Source organism: Lissotriton vulgaris, chromosome 8, assembly GCF_964263255.1.
Source record: "Lissotriton vulgaris chromosome 8, aLisVul1.2, whole genome shotgun sequence".
Taxonomy (NCBI): domain Eukaryota; kingdom Metazoa; phylum Chordata; class Amphibia; order Caudata; family Salamandridae; genus Lissotriton; species Lissotriton vulgaris.
Window position 1 is genome coordinate 1,397,806,713 of NC_141696.1, and position 20,309 is coordinate 1,397,827,021.

General features: G+C 44.0%; 1 protein-coding gene across 2 annotated transcripts in view; it reads left to right on the top strand.

The window, feature by feature from the left end:
* The window catches only part of DYRK1A (dual specificity tyrosine phosphorylation regulated kinase 1A), a 700,909-nt gene that overhangs the window by 422,420 nt on the left and 258,180 nt on the right, over window positions 1-20,309 (top strand). For both annotated transcript variants that reach the window (XM_086935409.1, XM_086935410.1), the window contains exon 8: window positions 1,944-2,230. In XM_086935409.1, coding sequence (XP_086791535.1) covers window positions 1,944-2,230 — 287 coding nt within the window. The remainder of the gene's footprint in view (window positions 1-1,943; window positions 2,231-20,309) is intronic.

A 20,309-nucleotide genomic window follows, 5' to 3' on the forward strand; every position in this document is an offset into this window, starting at 1 on the left:
AGGGAATCTATCACTAACTAATGTCTCTTACAGATATATCGTTACTCAAATAGTAACTTGTGCATTAGCACATCAACAAACTAATGTGGGACAAGCAGTGCTAAAAACAGTTTTCCAAACAACTGCAGCACCCACTGGTTAATCATCTCTTTGGGAGAATACTGCTATACAATCTAGGCAAAACATGTGTATCTACAGCACACATGCCACAAACGGATTAGGTTACTTATCTTGTAAACATATGTTCTTGGCATGTAGAGCTATAGATTCACATGCGCCCTCCCTTCTCCCCAGACACCTATGGTTGTTGCAGTTCTTATTATTCAATTTACATATGCATGGACATCTGTACTACACTTACTACTATTCTCACCCTCTTGCGGGAAAAGAATCTAATGATGGAATAGACACCCATGTGCACTGTCACTGAAAGGAGGAGTCCCTTTACCTTGTGACTGGAAAACACTTCTATGAAGAAAAACAATTTGTAAACATCCGGACCCAACCCTAGATGGCAGGAGTATGCAAAGCAATGTTAATCTACAGCTCTACATGACAAGACAGATGCTTACAGGCTAAGTAACATAATCCCTTTTCAAAGTACTCTACATACAGAACAGTGCAAAGCTTACCAAAAAGATGGTACTTCAAATATTCAGTCTTGCTCAAGAGTTTGAAAAAGTCTATTTCAGTGTGCATCTTCAATTGTTCTTGCAAATTATGCAATCTTGCATTTCCTTGACCCCACTTTGTCGTCTCCATGTGAGGCCATTCCAGGAGGAACTGGACAATCAATGGACACCAATCTGAGGTTCCTTCAACATAATCCAGATCACATCCATAATGATGGACACAATACCGTGTTGGACTCAGAAAAAGAATGTGTTGGTAGAACTAACTGTTCTGCATCCAACACTAAGATTCATGATGACCATGGATGCGCCACTAGAAGGTCGAGGAACACACCTCCAGAAAATTGTTGCAAAAATCTCAACTACATAACATGCTGTTGGTCTTCAATCCTTCCTTCGAAAGATAGCTGGTTTCTTAGTGCTGGTATGAATAGACAGCAGGTAGACTGTGTACTACATAAACCAGGAGGAACAAAATCATGCCCATGCTCTTTGGCAGGGCAAATAATTTATAAATGAACAAGTAGTCATTCTATTGAACTAAAAACAGAACATGTGCCAGGCTTAACAAACCAATGTGCAGACACTCTAAGCAAAACATTAACAAAGTTTCATGAATTGGACTTACACAGTGACAGTTGACAACCACCGTCCATCAGGGGCGAACACCAAACTTGTAGGTGTTCCAATCAGGCTGAAATGCAAATCCCGATTCTATGCAGTCAGGCATGCTCAGAAAGACCTCGCAACCTCTTCTGAGCATGCCTTCCTTATAGCATAGGTAGGAATCTTTGCTTATGCCCTTTCCCCTACTCAACAAGATACTGAAGTTTTTTTAGCAAGTCTAAACAAGAACCCTGCCATCTCCTGTTAGTAGCACCTTTGTGGGCTAGACAATATTGGCACTCAGATATATTTATCTCAGAACTGAACCATATTCCACTCAGGCCAGTAGTCAACCTTTTAACCCTGCAAAAAAGCTAGGTTCTTCATCCCATCCTGCAATTTCTCACTATATCGTTCTGTCTCTAGAACACAAGTACCATCTCATAAATATATTTTGGAACATTGCAGAGAAATATCTTGCCAACGGCAGAGCAGAATCAACGAATAAAACTTAGAGAGACAAATAGACCTAAAGTTGGTAGAGGGAGTAATTAATTTTCTCACTAATTGTGTTCTGTTGAAATTAGGAATCAAAACATATATTCTTTAACTCTATATATCTTTTTCTTGTTGTAAGTTGTAAAGTTAAAATCTGTTGCTTTTGGTAAACAAACTTTATATGGACTCATTTTTTTTTTTTTTTAGTGCACTTGAAGAGACATTTTATGTTCCGAAACCACCTCTGTTTAGTGTTTGAAATGCTCTCCTACAACTTGTATGACCTATTGCGCAATACCAATTTCCGTGGTGTCTCTCTCAACCTGACAAGGAAATTTGCACAGCAAATGTGCACTGCACTGCTTTTCCTGGCAACTCCAGAACTTAGCATCATTCACTGTGACCTGAAGCCTGAGAATATCCTCCTCTGCAACCCAAAACGCAGCGCTATCAAGATTGTTGACTTTGGCAGCTCCTGCCAACTTGGACAGAGGGTAAGTTGTTAGATTATGATATTCTCTTGTTACACCTAATATATCGCTTTTGCTGTCCAGTCAACTGTTTTTTCTTAAAAATGTATCCTATGTAACATTCCTACTTTTAGTGGCTTTTAGTCTGTGGTCTTAATCCTTTGAGCAACTGTCAGCTTACCTCAGCCTTTGGCTGCATTCTTTATAAGTAACAGCATTTTGCATGTACACAGTGTTGTCATTCACATAGAAAACTGTGCACTTCAGTCCCAGTTCCCTGAAACAAGGTTTCCTTTTGTTTAATATTTTTTTTTTACACATTTGTTTTACGGGGAACCAATAGCCGCCTACATATTGTTGCCAGACACTAGGATTGTCTTGATGTTCAGGGCATCCAACCAACACTTAAATATTTTTTATTCTGAAACTACTGTTTTCCCCCTGGAAAATGTTTTTTTCCAGAAAGTAGACCAAAACAAATTACCATTGAGGAAGATGTGCATCTGGATATTAATTCCAGACCTATTGGCTCTGTCAATGCTTGTTAAAAGAAGTTTTGTTAGAATATTTGAATGCCATGCAATCAGTGCACTTGAGAATGCTGCAAAAAAGCACACTGTATATAAATTCAAACCTATGTTTTCCTTAGTGAGAAGATGTTGTGTAAAAAAAATGCAGCTTTTCAGACTTACATTATGAAGCGTAGGAGAAAGACTGCTGTGCCTTGAATTCTGCAACTTGCACTACCCGTGATGCATTTTCCTGGCAATTGCCTCCCTTAGGCAGCACTTTGTTGCGGCTCATAAGAGAGTGATCCTGGAATGAGATGAGGTTTCACTACTATTTTTTCCCCTCAAGTTTTTTTTTCTCACAATTTACTTTTTTTCTACTTTAATTGACAATTAACATCGTTTTTACAAGTGATTCTGTGTTTGAGGCATAAGAGCTGCAGATCACACACTTGCATTAGATCGCCGTCTGGTGTTGGGCTCGGATGCTTGCGCCTTCTTTTTGTCTTGGAAGAAGCCTTTGTAGTCATGAGATAGGTGACTCCTCCCTTGGACGATAGTGTGCATGGGCATCTACAACATCCTTAAATTGTTTTTTTCCGCCATTGGGTTTGGATGCAACTTTTATGCTCCGGTTCGCAACTTTAATTTCTAACTTTTTCGACGTGCAAAACTTTCTTAAACCCTTCGAATTCACTTCAGACAGCGAATTCTTCAAATATATTTTCATCAGCCCGATTCCAGCCGTTGACCTGGGGCCTATCGACGCTGTAATGCCTACAGCTCATTGGAAAGACGCCTTAAAAAAAACGCCCCCAGTGTGGAGCGAAGTTCCCACACAGTGACCATCATAAGGTCTGCAACCTGTGTCTCTCGCCAGAACAGGATGAGTCCAGCTGTCCATCCTGCGCCTCATTTCGAGCGAAAGAGACCATTTGAGATAGTCTGGCTCAACAACACATCATGGCGCAGAGATCAGCTCCAGAACCAGAGGACATCGTCGATGAATGCCGACCTGTCCCAGAAGAAGATTCAGAAGACTCCCGAAGACCCCGTCACTCCTGGTCAACGAATGAGTACTACTTCCCCAACCCCACCACCAAAACAGAAGGCACTGGTCAAGACTTCGCCTGTTGGCCCCAGTCGCAGCCGAAAGCACATTTCAGAAGCCTCGCCTCCATGCCCGATTTTGAAGAAAGACAAGCCTTCCGGTAGCTTGGGACCCAGCAAACCGCATATAATAGTTTCACCGGCGCCTTCGGCACCAAAACCAAAAGAAACTCGCCTCCTAAGACCAAAGAACAAAAAAATCTGCACCAGCCCCACTCTGAATCGAAACAATCTAACGCCAAAAGCGGTTATCGAGGAAGAGGAACTTTTTCATCCAGGTCCTGTCAATCCCAGGCAGAAAAAGATCTATATAGACCATAAAACAGTACATGTCTCAGCTGTGCCAACCAAAAACAAAAAGCCAGTGTCTGTGAAGGACTCTGCTACATCCCCTATGTCTCTTTCTTCTCCTGTACTTCTAATCCTCTTACTCTCCCCAAACCTGCTACACCACCTCTACCTGTAACTTCTCCACCACCACCACCACCATATGATGATGATGATGATGATGATGATAACCTAGGGATGGTGGGAGACCCCAGTGATTCGTTCACAGATCCAGACGACCCACCTCCAGACGATTGGGATTACAATAACCCAATAGATCTTCCAGACCTCCTAAGACCCTAACCATACCCAACAAAACAGTCTCCCTCAGACAATAATATAGGTTTTGGACAGCTTATCAATAGGCTGTTTTCAGGGCGTCACAATGCACTCAGACAAAGCAGAGGAGGATTTCCTTTTAGGTGGATTTGAACAGTCCCAAAAAACTGTACAAATATTACCAATGATTAAAGGGGTCATTAAACATGCCCCTGATATATTTAAAGATGCTGTACGAGACAGAATTCTTAATCCAAGGATCGATAAAAAAAAAATATAGACCTGCCCCTGACGACCCTGCGTACATCAAGGGGCAACTGCCTTTGGATTCTCTAGTAGTTTCTAACGCTAGGAAGCGCGCAAACTCATAAACCTCCGGGGATGCACAACCCCCGGATAAAGAATCCAAATTCATAGATGCATCTGGCCAAAGGGTAGCTGCGCAGGCAGCCAATCAATGGCGCATAGCTAACACAAGAACTGCTAGCTAGATACGATAGGGCCCACTATGATCAGCTGGAAACCCTTTTACAGCGTATTGGTCAGGCAAATATAAAACTCAAGCAAATGTTCTCATCCAAGAGGGCAAACTATTAACGAACGCCCCAATTAAATGTGCCCTTGACGCAGCAGACACTGCCTCTATGTCCATCAATACCAGTGTACTGCTCAGATGACATGCCTGGCTATGCATTTCAAGCTTTATACAAGAAGTCCGGGCAACTAATTTAAATCAGCCCTTTAATCAAAAAAACTTTTTGGACTGGCTGTGGACACTACACTTGAAAAAAAGACACAGAGACTGCTAAGTCCATGGGATCGTTAGTCTCCACAAACACGTGGCTCCTTTGGGAGCGTTACAGTCTCCACAAACACGTGGCTCCTTTTGTCGCTCCTTTTACAGAGGAGCTTCTAAGAACATGGGCACAGATACCTCATCTTCTTTTAAAAACACTACTCAAACAACCCCCAACAGAGGATATTTTAGAGAAGGATACAGAAACAATAACAGAAGAGGGAGAGTATGAGGTAACAACAACACTCAAACCTCCCCTGCTGCTAAACCGTGACTTCCCTCCAGTCCCCCTAGACCATTCCACTCCAGTCTGGGGAAGATTATCACAGTTCCTACCTGCCTAGCAATCCATCACAACAGACATAAGTGGGTAAGACAAATTATCCAATATGGTTGCTGCCTGAATCTTACAGCGATCCCCCCCCCCCCCCCCCCCCCACCCCCCCAAACATACCACCCAAACAGCGTCCTATGTCCACAGAACATCTTACAGTTTTAAAACAAGAAGCTCTTTCACTGCATCAGAAGCATGCCATGGAGCCAGTCCCCTAACTAGATGAGGGAACAGGAGTTTACTCACGGTTTTTCCTAATCCTTAAAAAGGACTGGTCCCTCAGGCCAATACTCTACCTCATGCCCCTCAATCTGCATATACACTCAAATCATTTTCACATGATCACTCTCCAACAAGTGCTTTCTCTACTCTAACAAGGAAACTTCCGTGTCATGCTAGTTCTCAAGGACCCCTACTTCCACATTCCTATACATCCTGCTCACAGGAAGTATCTTAAGGTTCGTAGTGGACAGACCACACTATCAGTTCAAAGTCCTTCCGTTCGGAGTCACAACCACTCACAGAGTATTTACCAAATGTCTAGCAGTGGTAGGAGCACACTTAAGAAGAAAGCAAATCCATGTCTTCCCATACCTGGACGACTGGCTAATAAAAGCCAAGTCATTCAATCAGTGTGTTCAACACACTCAACAAACCATTCAAACACTACACAACTTGGGGTTCACAATCAACTTTACCAAGTCGCACCTCCAACCCTCTCTGGTACATCAATACCTGGGAGCCACAATAAATACTTCCACAGCTCTGGCATATCCCAGTCCAGCCAGTATAAAGCTCTCATCAACACATTTCAAAAAGAACACTCTCTCCCAGCCAAAGTGTTCATGCAACTCATAGGTATGATGGCATCTTGCATATTCATTGTACCTTATGCAAAACTTCAAATGCGTCCCTTACAGGAATGTCTAGCACATCAGTGGAATCAAACTCGGGGACAACTTACAGAACTGGTGTTGGTGGGCAGCCGCACACATCGCTCTCTGCAGTGGTGGAACACAAAAAACGTGTCCAAAGGGCAGCCGTTCCTCGAGCCTGTTCCACAGATAGTACTATCAACAGACCCATCACTTAACGGGATGTGGAGCACATCTCCTCAATCCCACAACTCAAGGCAAATGGACCACTCAACAGAAAGTGCTCCATATCAATCATCTGCAACTGCTAGCAGTATTCCTATCTCTGAAATCATTCCAAGTTCATGTACAAAACAAAGCTGTCGTGATCCGCAAGGACAACATGACAGCCATGTATTATATACAAAAACAAGGAGGCACACATTTTCTACAGCTGTCCGAGCTCGCACAAAATATTTTGATGTGGGCCATTCCACAAAACGTATATCTGTTATCAGAGCACCTTCCAGGAGTTCACAATCAGATTGCTGATCTGTTAAGTCAACAGAACAGATTCACGAATAGGAGTTACATCCACAAGTTCTTCTATCATTTTTCCAGATGTGGGGTCAACCAGACATATACCCGTTTGCCACACACGAAAATGCAAAATGCCCAACCTTTGCCGCCAGGTTTCCACACCCGCAGTCCAAGGGCAATGCGATATGGATGAACTGGTCAGGCAGATTTGCGTATGCTTTTCCGCCACTCCCACTGATTCCACTAGTGGTACGCAAGCTCCCAATAACAGTCTCTAAAAATAATCCTAGTGGCGCCCACATGGGCACGCCAACCATGGTTCACAACACAATTGGAACTCTCAGTAGTTCCACACTAAAAACTAAACTACCCCTCTCCCCATCACTACTAACTCAGAACCATGGAGCGATAAGGCACCCCGATCCAATTCAACTCAACCTAGAGATTTGGCTCCTGAAGTCCTAAAGTTCGGTTACCTTAACCTTCCACCGGATTGTCTGAACCTCATTAAAGAGGCCAGGTGCCCTACCACCAGAGCTTTCTATGCAGCAAAATAGAAGAGATTTGTCATTTTTCTGCATCAACAATCATATTAATCCACTGGATGCCTCCATCCAAAACATAATTTGCTATTTACTACACTTGCCAAATATGTAATCTAGCATACTCATCCATACGTTTACATCTAGCAGCACTTGCTGCTTACTTACAAAACAGACACTTGTCATCTTTTAGGATACCAGCAATTAAAGCCTTTATGGAGGGCCTTAAAAGGATCATTCATCCTAGATTACCACCCTCTCCGGTATGGAATCTCAACATTGTACTTACTAGGCTCATGGGACCCCCATTTGAACCTCATCATAAATGTGAACTTCAGTTCCTCTTTTGGAAAGTAGCATTCCTTATTGCAATTACCTCTCTCAGAAGGGTAAGTGAGATCCAGTGCTTTAACCATACAAGAACCCTTCTTACAAATACATCTTAAAAAGGTGGTTCTCAGAACAAATCCAAAATTCCTTCCTAAAGTCATCTCTGCTTTTCCCCTTAACCAATCAGTGGAGCTACCTGTGTTTTTCCTAAACTCAGACTCAGTAGCACAAAGAGCTCTTCACAAGCTAGACGTCAAGAGTCCTACTTTATTACATTGACAGAACTAATTCATTTTGAAAAACAAAACAATTGTTTGTGTCTTTCTCCCCACCGCATAAAGGTAATCCCATCTCCAAAGCTAGGATTGCAAGGTGGATCGTTAAATGTATACAAATATGCTACCAAAAAGCTAAACGCACATTAACAATTCCCCCTAGAGCGCATTCCACACTCAAACTAGGAGCCTCCATGGCATTCTTAGGGAACATTCCCCTAGAAGACTTTTGTAGTGCAGCAACATGGTCTACAACACACACCTTCACTAAACACTATTTTGTTAACATGCAAGCCAAGCAAAAAGCTGTCTTTTAAACAACTGCAACTGATACAGGTGGCCGCCGCTAAAGGAGATGCCGCTGTACAGTCTATGCTAGTGTGTGATCTGCAGCTCATATGCCTCGAACGGAAAATGCTACTTACCAGTTTGCATCTGTTCTTGGCATGTAGAGCTGCAGATCCACACACGCCCTCCCACCTCCCTGGGACCTGTATCTGTTCCAGTTCTATCTTGCTTAGATATACATACATGGGCATCTTTTTCTTTACTACTAACTCCAATAATTTCTCATCATGGCAAAAAACAATCTTATGGATGGAGTTGATGCCCATGTGCACTGTCGTCCAAGGGAGGAGTCTCCTATCTTGTAAGACTTCTTCCAAGACAACAACAAGGTGCAAGCATCCGAGCCCAACACCAGATGGCGATCTAATGCAAGTGTGTGGATCTGCAGCTCTACATGCCAAGAACAGATGCATACTGGTAAGTAATCAGCCGCCAACTTCTGCGTACCAAGATTCAAACTTGCAAGAATGGGAGGCAGATCCTTTGCCCACCTAGGACCATCCCTCTGGAACGCACTCCCTCTCTACATTCGAAATGAGGAAAACCATGGTAGGTTCAGAAAGCACATCAAGACTTGGCTATTTGAACAATAACTTGAATAACCAGAAATCCCCTACCGCCTTTATGCTGTGTCTCGGCGCCGGGAAACCCTTCTTGGGTAGCTGTCGCGCCTTACAAGTTTAAAAAATAAAATAATAATAATAATATAAATAGCATTTTCCTTTTCTAAAGATCTGACATATGCCTTCACTTGTCATGAAGTGCCCACCCATTGGCAGAAAAAAGGCAGCCTCATCCCACATCAACTCAGAGTGGTGTGTTTACCTTTTTCTCATTAAAATGCCCAAGAGGACACTAAAAGACAGAAGGTATCAGACTGACAGGTAAACGTGAAGACATTTTTGCAAAGTAAGAGGAGGAAAAAGGGATGAGAAATCAGCTTGCCGTCTCCTACTCTAAAAACAAAAACCACTCTTTTTGGCCTGGCTTTTGATGCAACTTTGCCTGTAGAGTACTGGGACCCTGCAGTCCAGGTTCCCCGTACCAGTTCTCTTTCCCTAAAGCATCCACAGTTGGTACTTCTGCCCCTTTAAGTAACTAGTAAGTGGTACCCTGGGTACCTAGTTCCTGGAGGCTGAAGAGCGTGTACTGGGACCCCCTTACTCAGACTATGCCACTGACCCTTGCATGCCCCTGAGAGGTGAAAAAAGACAGTCGACATGGCACTCTGCCCTAGGTACCATACCAGCCAGCACTGTTCGAAGGTATAGGTAAGTCACCCCTTTAGCAGGCCTTACAGCCCTAAGGCAGGGTGCACTATACCACAGGTGAGGGCGTATCTGCAGGAGTAGGCATGCCCTCACAATACTTAAGTCATTTCTTAAATCTTGTACCTGGCAGGGAAGCCAAAAAGAGTACATGGGCTGGAAAATCGACATCTCGAGTTTCTCCAGTATTGGATCTTTCATAGATTCACATAATTGAATTATCCCTGTTGTAGTGGGAGTCCCACAGTATACATATAAAAGCAGTAGATCATACAACAAGAGGCTATAATGCAATGAACAGTCACTGCAATAGCCTATCTATTCTCTTTTGTAAAAAAGAACCAAACTTAAGCAGGAGTCGAAGCAGGCGTCTGCACCCTCTAGAGCAATCCCAAGAGAGACTAGGTTTCTCAAAATTTCTACTGCATGTCTTATAAACCCCTATTACACCCTTTAAAAAAAAACAGGAGGGTTACAATCTACAACTATGCGGACGACCTGCAGCTAATTTTCCCATTAGACTCAACTGACTCCGTCGAGGAATTCCAGGCTACCATGCTGCACATTCAAGAGTGGATGGAGCTGAACCACCTAAAACTCAATCCCGGAAAGACCGAGCTGGTACTCCCAGGTAAAAGTTCAATCAGCTGGGGCCCTCAATTTTGGCCGTCATCAATGGGATCTTCTCCGTCTCCCTCTCTCTCTCTCGGTGAAAAGCCTCGGGATCACCATCAACTCCGATCTCTCCCTGAAAAGCCAGGTGGGAGCGGTGATCTCGTCCAGCTTTCTCCAGCTACGTAAGATTAAGAAAATTGCTCATCTACTCACGCTCCCGGCCCTCATTCAGGTGGTTATCGCCGTTGTCCTCTCCCGATTAGATTTCTCTAATTCCACCCATTTAGGCTTCCCCCTGGCACTGTCTAAACGCCTGCAAATCGTGCAAAATTAGGCGGCCAGACTAATCTTCAAAAGCAACGGTAGGAGTTCGGCGAAACCACTATTGGCCACTCTTCACTGGCTACCCATAGCCCAACGGGTAACATTCAAGGTAGTCTGTTTGGCCTTCAAGGCCCTCCACGGAAAAAGCCCTAAGTTTATTAACAACCTTATAACCAAACATGAACCGACCCGCAATCTCCGATCCGCCCACCTGTCCCTCCTCACTCTGCCCTCCTTCAAAAGGAAACGTCTTGGCGGATGTCGATTCGCTCATTTGGCCCCAAAGGCCTGGAACTCCTTCCCCTTGTCACCCCGGAGCTGCACTAATCTCATGGAATTCAGGGGCGCACTGAAGACCTGGTTATTCAAGCAAGCGTTCGGTTAGGTACTGTTTGTCATCTCTCCTCAAAATCAGCGCCATGAAACATCTGGGTGCCCGTGCACTTAACAAATTCTGTATAACATAACATAAACGGGAGTCTCCCTGAGCTCTGCTAAGGTTTTTCTTTTCAAATTCCAGATTTCTACTCTAAGAAAGGTCTCTTCAGGTTGGGTGGACCATGCGGTAAGCAGACTGCATGATGCGGATCCCTATAAAAACTGTATTAACTGCCTTTACCCTCAACATAAGGTAAAAGACTGCAAAATATGTTGAACATTTGCAACCAAAACCCCTAAAGACAGAGAAGGTAGGTTATTGATTTGGCTTTCGAAACTAAAACCTAAATCTGACGTAGTCTCTGAGGATGAGGTGAGATCTATCTCACAGGTTTCTCAGGAAACATCCAAAAGGAGAAAAAGACCTTTTGAATCTCCTTAAGTTTCCAAGAAAGACTTCTTAAAAGTCTCTTCAGGAATATGCAGGCACCTCACTAAAAGGAAAGCATTCATTTCCTACTGAGGAGAAAAGCCATTAAAAAGAAAAAGTCTTCAGAGCATTCAATGAAAATAAGTCTCAAAAAAGCTTATATCGCCGACGGCGTTCACATCTGACTCACCGTCGACACACATCACCTTCTGTGCATGTTTCACCTGCCTCATTGTCAAAATAATTTACATCGTCAATGACGGATGCGACGACTGTTCCACCGCCGATTCTTCCAGTGATGACGATGGCTTCAACATCGCCGATGACCTCATCGTCACCGGCAACTCGGACTACGACAACCTTCTCGCCTGCGCCCTCGACGCTGATGGTGATTCCGTCTACCGCCATGTCTACGACAGCGTTGACGACCACATTGTCTGCGATAATTATGACTTCTTCATCCACTCCTGTCATGTCCTCGTCGACAACGCAGACTTCGCTACCGTCATTGAGGCCGACGACGCAGCATTCCACGCTCTGTCGTAGGTGTTCCTCAACGTTGCAGGTCATGCCTATGTATCGGTCAACTAGGCATTTTTTGCAGAACCCTGCAATAGTTTCACCTTTGCCATCTTCAACCTTTTTAGAGGAATCTGACGATGATGGGATGTTTGGCCCTGCTCACAGTCCCTTGCAGCTTCATGTAAAATATAAAGCTGAAGATAATGATGGATACGAAGGTTACATTCAACCAGATTATCAACCCCTCAAGGAAAAATTCAATATATGGAGCCTGTTAATGTGGCCCTGGTTCAGGACCCTCAAGACTTTTTGCATTATTACCGCAGACATTTTCCTACAGCAGCTGATCCTCCACCACTGCCTCGCTCATCTTCTCGTGCCTCTTATCCTTTGCATACGGCTTCCCCTGCGAGGGATACTGTTTTGCCACAACATCAGGATACTTCTGATGAGGGAGAAATTGAGGATTGTCATTCTAAAAAAGATGGGCAAATAGGAGATGAACGGGACAAAATTGGCACAAAATTGAATTAATGGACTTTAGAAATGTACTCTTGCTGTGCACTAAATGGGCTGCGGAAGAACCATTATCTGAAAACATTAGTCCCAAGTATGGGAAAATGCGAGTGCATTGGAGTCGTTCGGATCCTGAGGAATTTGAGTTAATATGTGGCTTTTTAGGGCCGCAACTCATTATAATTGATTTCTTAAAATTAGTGCAAAGATGAAAGCCGGCCATAAAGTCTACAAAACCCCCAACTAAAGTGCACGGTGCGTTCGGGGTGAGGCCCATTAAAACTGAGTCGTCCCGTGTACAGTAAGACTGGGCGTACGTTGCCAATAATTTTCAGAACCTCATTGGTGAGTGCAGACAGAACATTGTGCAACTCATTGATGTATAAAATAAACAAAAGTGGGGCCAGTACGCACCCCTACCTGACCCCTCTACCAATATTAATGTTTCCCGAAACCTCCCTGTCCTTACCAATCCTAACCTGAGCTTTCAAGTCCCTGTGCAAATAGGCTAAAAAGTGAACTAAGACCTCGTACGTGGTTAAGAGAACCGACCATAAACGTGACCTGTTTACAAAATCAAAGGCTAAGAAGAGGTTCATGAAAGGCAAGTAAATGGGAGATTGCCGAGCTACAGTATATTTACCAACAATCAGGTTGATATTTATACATTGTTAATCCGTTCCCAATTTACTTCTAAATCCTAACTGGCACTTATTTAAAATGTGTTTCTCCTCAGTGCATGGTCTGATTTTATTAAACAGGATTCTCCAAAGTAAGTGTGTTCACAATCAGGGAGATCGGTCTGTAGCAGCTAGGGTTGGATCGGTCTCCTTTTTTTAAAAATCTGATCAATAATGCTGGGAGACCATGTGCTAGGTAAAAAAGTATTTGTAAGGTTGTTAAAAACATTGAGTAAAACAGGTGCCCAGAACTCAAGTTTATGCTTAGAGGTCAAGGGGGAGCCTGTCTGGGCTTTGGGGCCTTATTGCCTAAACTTTAATTAATTGCATCCTCTACTTCTGATGCAGATATCTGAATCCGTGAGACAACGTGGGAATCAAATGGATCCTCGCTCTCAGTGGGAGCTGTATAAATTGTAGTACAGTTTGCTTCCCAAGCCTCACTGCTATATTACAGCTTAAACGAGTAAGTGTAAGGCTCATAGATCTCATATCTTTAACTGCCGCCCAAAGACCCTTCCCGTTGTTAAGACTAGCGGCACACGCAAGCTTATCCCAACGTTCTTTTAAAATCTTGTGTTTACGCTGCTTCACCTCTTGTTTATAAAGTTGTCTCAAGGATCTGACAAGGGTTGCGTACCTAGGTACAGCTGCAAGTGCCCCGCGGAGCTCTTTATTTGCTCGTGAACAAGCGTTCTTAAACCATCCACAATTCTGGTTAAGTGTGGGCCGCGAAATCGGTCGTTTAATACCAGCACATAGATGGCGAAAAGCATTAATTACCTCTGGTTTGGGATTAACAGATCTCAATAGATGATGAATAAGCTATTATAATTCTAAAAAATGGTTTACCGTTGTCAATACTCTTCCAGATTACTCTCAAACTATTCATTGAGGGTATTAGATTTCTAGCTCCAGACTCTTTAGTAAAAACGGGTCTAGCTCACTTCGCCACCCCAGTTCAGACCCAGCTATATGCAAATCAGTCTTGACCTTGTGCCTCATGGAAAAAGTCTGTACCGACATCATGGCCGCTATGTGCTATATACAAAAACATGGGGTGAGACACACTCTCCAACTGTCACACCTAGCTCAAGCCATTTGGAAATGGGACATACACCACATAAATGTATCTCCTAGCAGAACACCTTCCGGAAGTAAACCATCAAATTGCCGACCTTCTCTGCAGACAAGGGCAGCAAATCCACGAGATGGAACTTCACCCTCAAGTTCTCCTCCCATACTTTCAAAGTTGGAGTTTTTCTCAAATATCTTTTCGCCACTCACGAAAAAGCAAAATGCCCAAGCTTCTCCTCCAGGTATCCACACCCGCTCTGTAAAGGCAATGCACTATGGATGAACTGGACAAGGATATTTGCTTACGCTTTTCCGTCTCACCCACTCATTCCATCAGTGGTTCGGAAGCTCAAGCAAACATCCCTCACACTAATGCTAATAGCTCCCACATTGTAGTATGCGATTTTAGATTCAGATTGAATTTCCTGATTCATGCCCTTATATAGGTACGATGCGCGTTGCCCTAATATAGGCATAGAAATCCAGTCCTTATTTAGGCATAGCCAATGCAGCCCAAATACAGGCATGGCTACTTCTTCCAATCATCTACGTCACAACGATTTCTTGGAAAACCAGACTCTTAAGCCGTTAGGGACTTCCCCTTGCTTGAATATTGATTTCTCCAAGAACTCAGTTATTTTACATGAACATCTATTCCTTAGGGGTTCATTCATTTTTTTTTTTAAACAAACTTCATTGCCTTTTATATTGCATACATCGTACACCTACGTTATATCTCAGTATACATTGGGCAATATAACCCATTGGTCTGCCGACGTAAATATCCTCCCTACGCCCCCCTCTATACAAGACAACTAGGAAGGAAGCTTATAGCATCACTCAAAACTATGTACTGTGCACATTAAATATACCCCTCTTCCCCACTCCCAACAATAAGGCCTCAACATCAGCAACGACCTCCACCCTCCCTCCCCGCATTGCTGTCTCCCCTTGAGTGACGTTCAGATCGATTCATATGCTCCCTGGAATTCCAGGTGTGATTAGGGATGGTGCGCCAAAGCCTACCTTTGTGGCCCCCTTCTGCACCCGTGTGTGTTGATGCTAAGAATCGCACCCTTAGGGGTTCATTCATGACGTTCATATGCCTGACTTTACGTCAAAGCTGGCATTCCTAAACACCTTGAAGGTATAAATATACCTTCACTTGCTATGGCAAAGCACAGTGTGGTTGGGTGCAGTTTGACTACCTACTTGCACGACTCACCTCGCTTCTGCAAGTGCCGAAGGAAGCCAACTCTCCAGCGTCAGAGGCTGTCCTCCTCTGCTGAGAAATCCATCTCCAGTGTTTGACTCCCCTTGCGGGGTGTTGGGAAATAGTCTGTAAAAGAGATAGCAACCTCTCTCATTCTAAGGTATGGAGCTGATTAGAACCTAGAAAAACCTTTGGCAACTCTTGGCAAAACTAAACCTATGCTAAACACCACACATACGTCTTCCCTCGTACTAGACCTAGGTTAGGTACATTGGAGTAGGCTTATTTTAGAAGCACCAGTTAAGTATTTTAGCCTGTGTTATTTATGTATATATTTTTATGTCATAGCACCATACAATGCTATTATAGTATTTTTTTACATTACTGTTTACGCTGTACGCATTATACTTTGCAATCTTTCTAACAATTGTAGCAGTTCACCTCTCTTGCATGAGAAAGAAGACTGTTCAATAAACCCCTTTTATTGAAGCGCACGTTTCACTATTGTCTCTGCAACTCTGTAGAAACTAAGCATGCACGATTGACTGATTGTTTCCATGTCTCTGAAGATATGTTTTATTCTTGGGAAGCAAAGTAGTCACATTTATGCGGTTATCAGAAACTAATCCCTTCTTGTGTATTCGAGAAAGTTTCTAGTGACCTCTGAGCTAGCTGACACTCACAATTAAGTTTAGTATACTCGATAGGGACATACTGACCTCAGTCCTTTGTCATATCTATAGGGTATATTATTCCAATGCGCAGAGCCTATTGTGAATATAGGAACTACACAACAACATGGGCCCGTCATGCTTAGTTCACGACCCTGTTGGAGTTATCAATAGTGAACATCAAAAGCTACATCTCACACCCAGTCTCCTCACACAGAGCCATGGAGAAAACAGGCACCCAGATCCCAAGGAACTCAACTTTGCGATCTGGCTCCTGATGTCTTTGAGTTTGGATATCTCAATATTCCTCCAGACTGTATAACAATCATCAAAGGGGCCAGAAGGCCTACTACAAGAGCTTGCTATGCCGCTAAATGGAATTGATTTGTTATTCATTGCAATAATAACAATATCAATTCTTCGGATGCTTCCATACAAAATATCTGTTTATTACATTTGCAGCGGTCAGAATTATCTATCTGCTTACATCTTGCTGTAATAGCTGCGCACCTCCTACACAGACAGCACTTGTCTCTGTTTAGAGTACCAGTTATGAAAGCTTGTATGGAAGGACTAAAAAGTGTTATACCACCAAGACTTCAACCTACCCCAGTATGGAATCTTAACATAGTCCTTATTCGATTAATGGGTCCACCTTTTGAACCAATGCATAAATATGAACTGCAGTTTCTCTCATGAAAAATCACTTTTCTCTTTGCAATTGCTTCACTGAGGAGAATGAGGGCGCTTGCTGCACTAACCGTAGTCGAACCTTTTTTCCAGCTTCATAAAGACAAAGTGGTCCTTCATACCAACCCGAAATTTCGACCTTTCACATCCATCAGTTGAGCTACCTGTGTTCTTTCCTCAACCAGATTCCGTGGAAGAACTACTCTACACACTTTAGATGTTAGAAGAACTTTGTTATATTACATAGAAAGAACAAAACCATTTTGTAAGACAAACATTTTTTTATTTCTTTTGCTCCATCTCACTAAGGCAATCCTATTTCCAGATCAGGTATTGCTACATGGATTGTTAAACGTATTCAAACATGTTATACGAAAGCAAAGAGAACTTTACCATTTCCCCCTAGAGCGCATTCCACTTGCAAAATCGTGGCAATTATGGCTTTTTTTAGGAAACATTCTAAGAGTTGACATTTGTAAAGCTGCAACATGGTCTACACAACACACATTCACCAAACACTATTGTGTAGATGTGTTAGCAAAGCAGCAAGCTAATATAGGCCAAGCAGTACTTAAAACACTCCTTCAGACAACTGCAACAGCTACAGGTTAGCCACTGCTTCGGGAGAAAACTGCTGTATAGTCTGTGCAAAGCATGTGATTTACAGCTCACATGGCTCGAACGGATAATGTTCCTTTCCCAGTAAGCATCTGTTCGAGGCATATAAGCTGTAGAATGTGTATTATTGCATAGATCGCCATCTGGTGTTGGGCTTGGATACTTGCACCGTGTTGTTTCTTGGAAGAAGTCTTTTGTAGTCATGAGATGGGCGACTCCGCCCTTGGGTGATAGTGCGCATGGGCATCGACCCAATTCTCAGATTGTTTTTTTCAGCCTTCGGGTTCGGATGTAATTTGCTGTGCTCCGGGTCAGCGTTGTTCGATTCCCCTTCGACACGCAAAAACTCTCAATCAATCAATCACAAAATTTGTAAAGCGCGCTACTCACCCGTGAGGGTCTCAAGGCACTGAGGAGGGGGAGGGTGGGGGGACGTTACTGCCCACGACCGGCCCAGGTTATCCATGTGGCTCCGGACTGGGCACGAAGATACTGGTATCCCGAGCTACTCAGCATGTCAGTCGATCCCCCGATTCGTCTGCCTCTTCGGGAGGACCTTCTGTCGCAGCAGCAGGGGACGGTCCTCCACCCGAACCTGTCCAGTCTCCACCTACAAGCTTGGAGATTGAGCGGCGACAGTTGAGGCCATTTGACTTGCCGCCCGAAGTCTAATGTCCTTCTGGCAGCCAGGCGTCCCTCCACAAAGTTGGCTTATGCCTGCAGGTGGAACAGATTTGTGGCATGGTGCACAGCAAAGGCTGTGGATCCTCTCTCTGCCCCTCTCTCTGAGGTTCTTCTCTTCCTTCTTTCTCTTGCCCAGCAGGGCTCTGCTCTAGGCACTCTCAAGGGCTACCTTTCTGCCCTTTCCGCCTTCAGGCTACCTGATCAGCCTTCTTTGTTCAATTCCCCAATTGTCAACATATTCTTAAAAGGCATCACTCATATGTTCCCTCCTGTTCCATTCGTGATGCCCCAGTGGGACTTGAATCTTGTACTTACTTATCTAATGTGTGCTCCCTTTGATCCGCCCCATAACTGTCCTCTCCGTCTTCTAACCTTGAAGACTGCTTTCCTGGTGGCCATCACCTACGCCAGGAGAGTGAGGGAGCTCCAGGCTCTTTCTTCTACACCTCCTTAACTCTATGTTCATCCGGACAAGGTTGTGTTGCGGACGAGACCTTCGTTCCTACCCAAGGTTGTCACGGCCTTCCACATTGGGCAGTCCAATACCTTGCCCACCTTCTTTACGCCTCCGCATCTCTCGAAAGAGGAAGAGAGGCTCCACCGTCTGGACCCAAAACGTGCGCTCTCTTACTATCTTGATCGCACACGCCAGTTCCGGGTGGATGACCAACTCTTTGTTGGTTACGTGGGCGAGAAGAAGGGAAAGGCGGTGCACAAGTGGACCATCTCCCGGTGGATCATCTTGTGTATCCAGGCATGCTACTCCGTTGGCCAAAAAGGAGCACCCTGTAGGATTGCGGGCTTATTCTACTCGGGCCACGGCGACTACAACTGCCCTGGGCCGAGGAGTGCCCTTGCAGGACATTTGCCAGGCAGCTATGTGGGCCTCGCTGCACACGTTTGCAAGACACTACTGCCTGGACAGCCAAGTCCGGAGGGATGGCTTCTTTGGCCGTTCCGTCCTCCAGGACTTTCTGGTGTGATTATTGGTTCGCAGGCCCACCACTGGGGTTGGTATTGCTGGGGTATCTATTCTAAGGTAAGGAATCTATCACTAATGTGTCTTTCAAATGCACAAGTTACTACTTGTGTAACGATATATCTGTAAGAGACATTAGTTAGTGATAGATTCCTTACCGACCCACCCATCCTCCCCATTCTGCGAACCGATATCTAGGGTTAAGGTCATCCCCTTTCACGGCCCTAGTTTCATGGCACCAGTGTTGGTTCTATCTTGGCTCTGCGTATCTGGCATTGAAAAGCTCTGTATCAGAACTGACGTCATTCCGGCGCTAATGACTGACGCGGAGCCGCGGGCGATGCCTACCGAAGCGCAGGGTTATTGCTACGCATAAATTTCCGGATCCAGTCTGACGCCTGGGGATATTCTAAGGTAAGGAATCTATCACTAACTTATGTCTCTTACAGATATATCGTTACACAAGTAGTAACTTGTGCTTCCAGGATTTTTAACAATTTTTCAGCCTTGGGAATAGCAGCACCAACCTCAGACTGGCTTCTTTTGTCAGGTCCTGGACCTTCATTTGTCCTTGTGTGGCCAGTACGAGGATAATTCCTTTATCTTTTAGAGCTACCTTCCAAATCCAGGGTTCAAAGCAAAGCAGACCCCCTCTCACTCCATCAGGCAGATGTGGTTTCCTAGAACAGATAGTTTACTGTTTTCTACCCAAGTCTGTTCTGTAGTGTTGGAATGTTGCTGAACTGAACTTAGTGATCCATAAACTGACAAGTAAGACCTTCCCTCAGTATCTCCACTTAGGCTTTACCAGACTGAAATGATTGCTTCATCAGAGAGGTACCTCATGTCAAAAGTTACCTCGACTACATAAATCTAAAATGGCCTTAGATTTATTTTCCTCTCGGTCTAAACTTCTCCAAGTTCCAGCCAATTCTAGTCAAGGAGAGGCTCAATGAAAATACCACCCCTTTTGGGCATGTGTGCTCTTGTGAGATCCCTGCCTTTAAAGCAAGTGTAATGACTATTATATCTACGTAACATTATGAGAATGCAGTTTCTTTCCATTTCCTAGCTGAACCTAGCAGAAAATTTGTATTGCCAAACACTGTAGTTTAGAAGATGGTAATCAAGTACTTGATGATTTTAGCATACTGAGAAAGAAATTCTGTTCAGCAGAAGATAGTTTCATCAAGG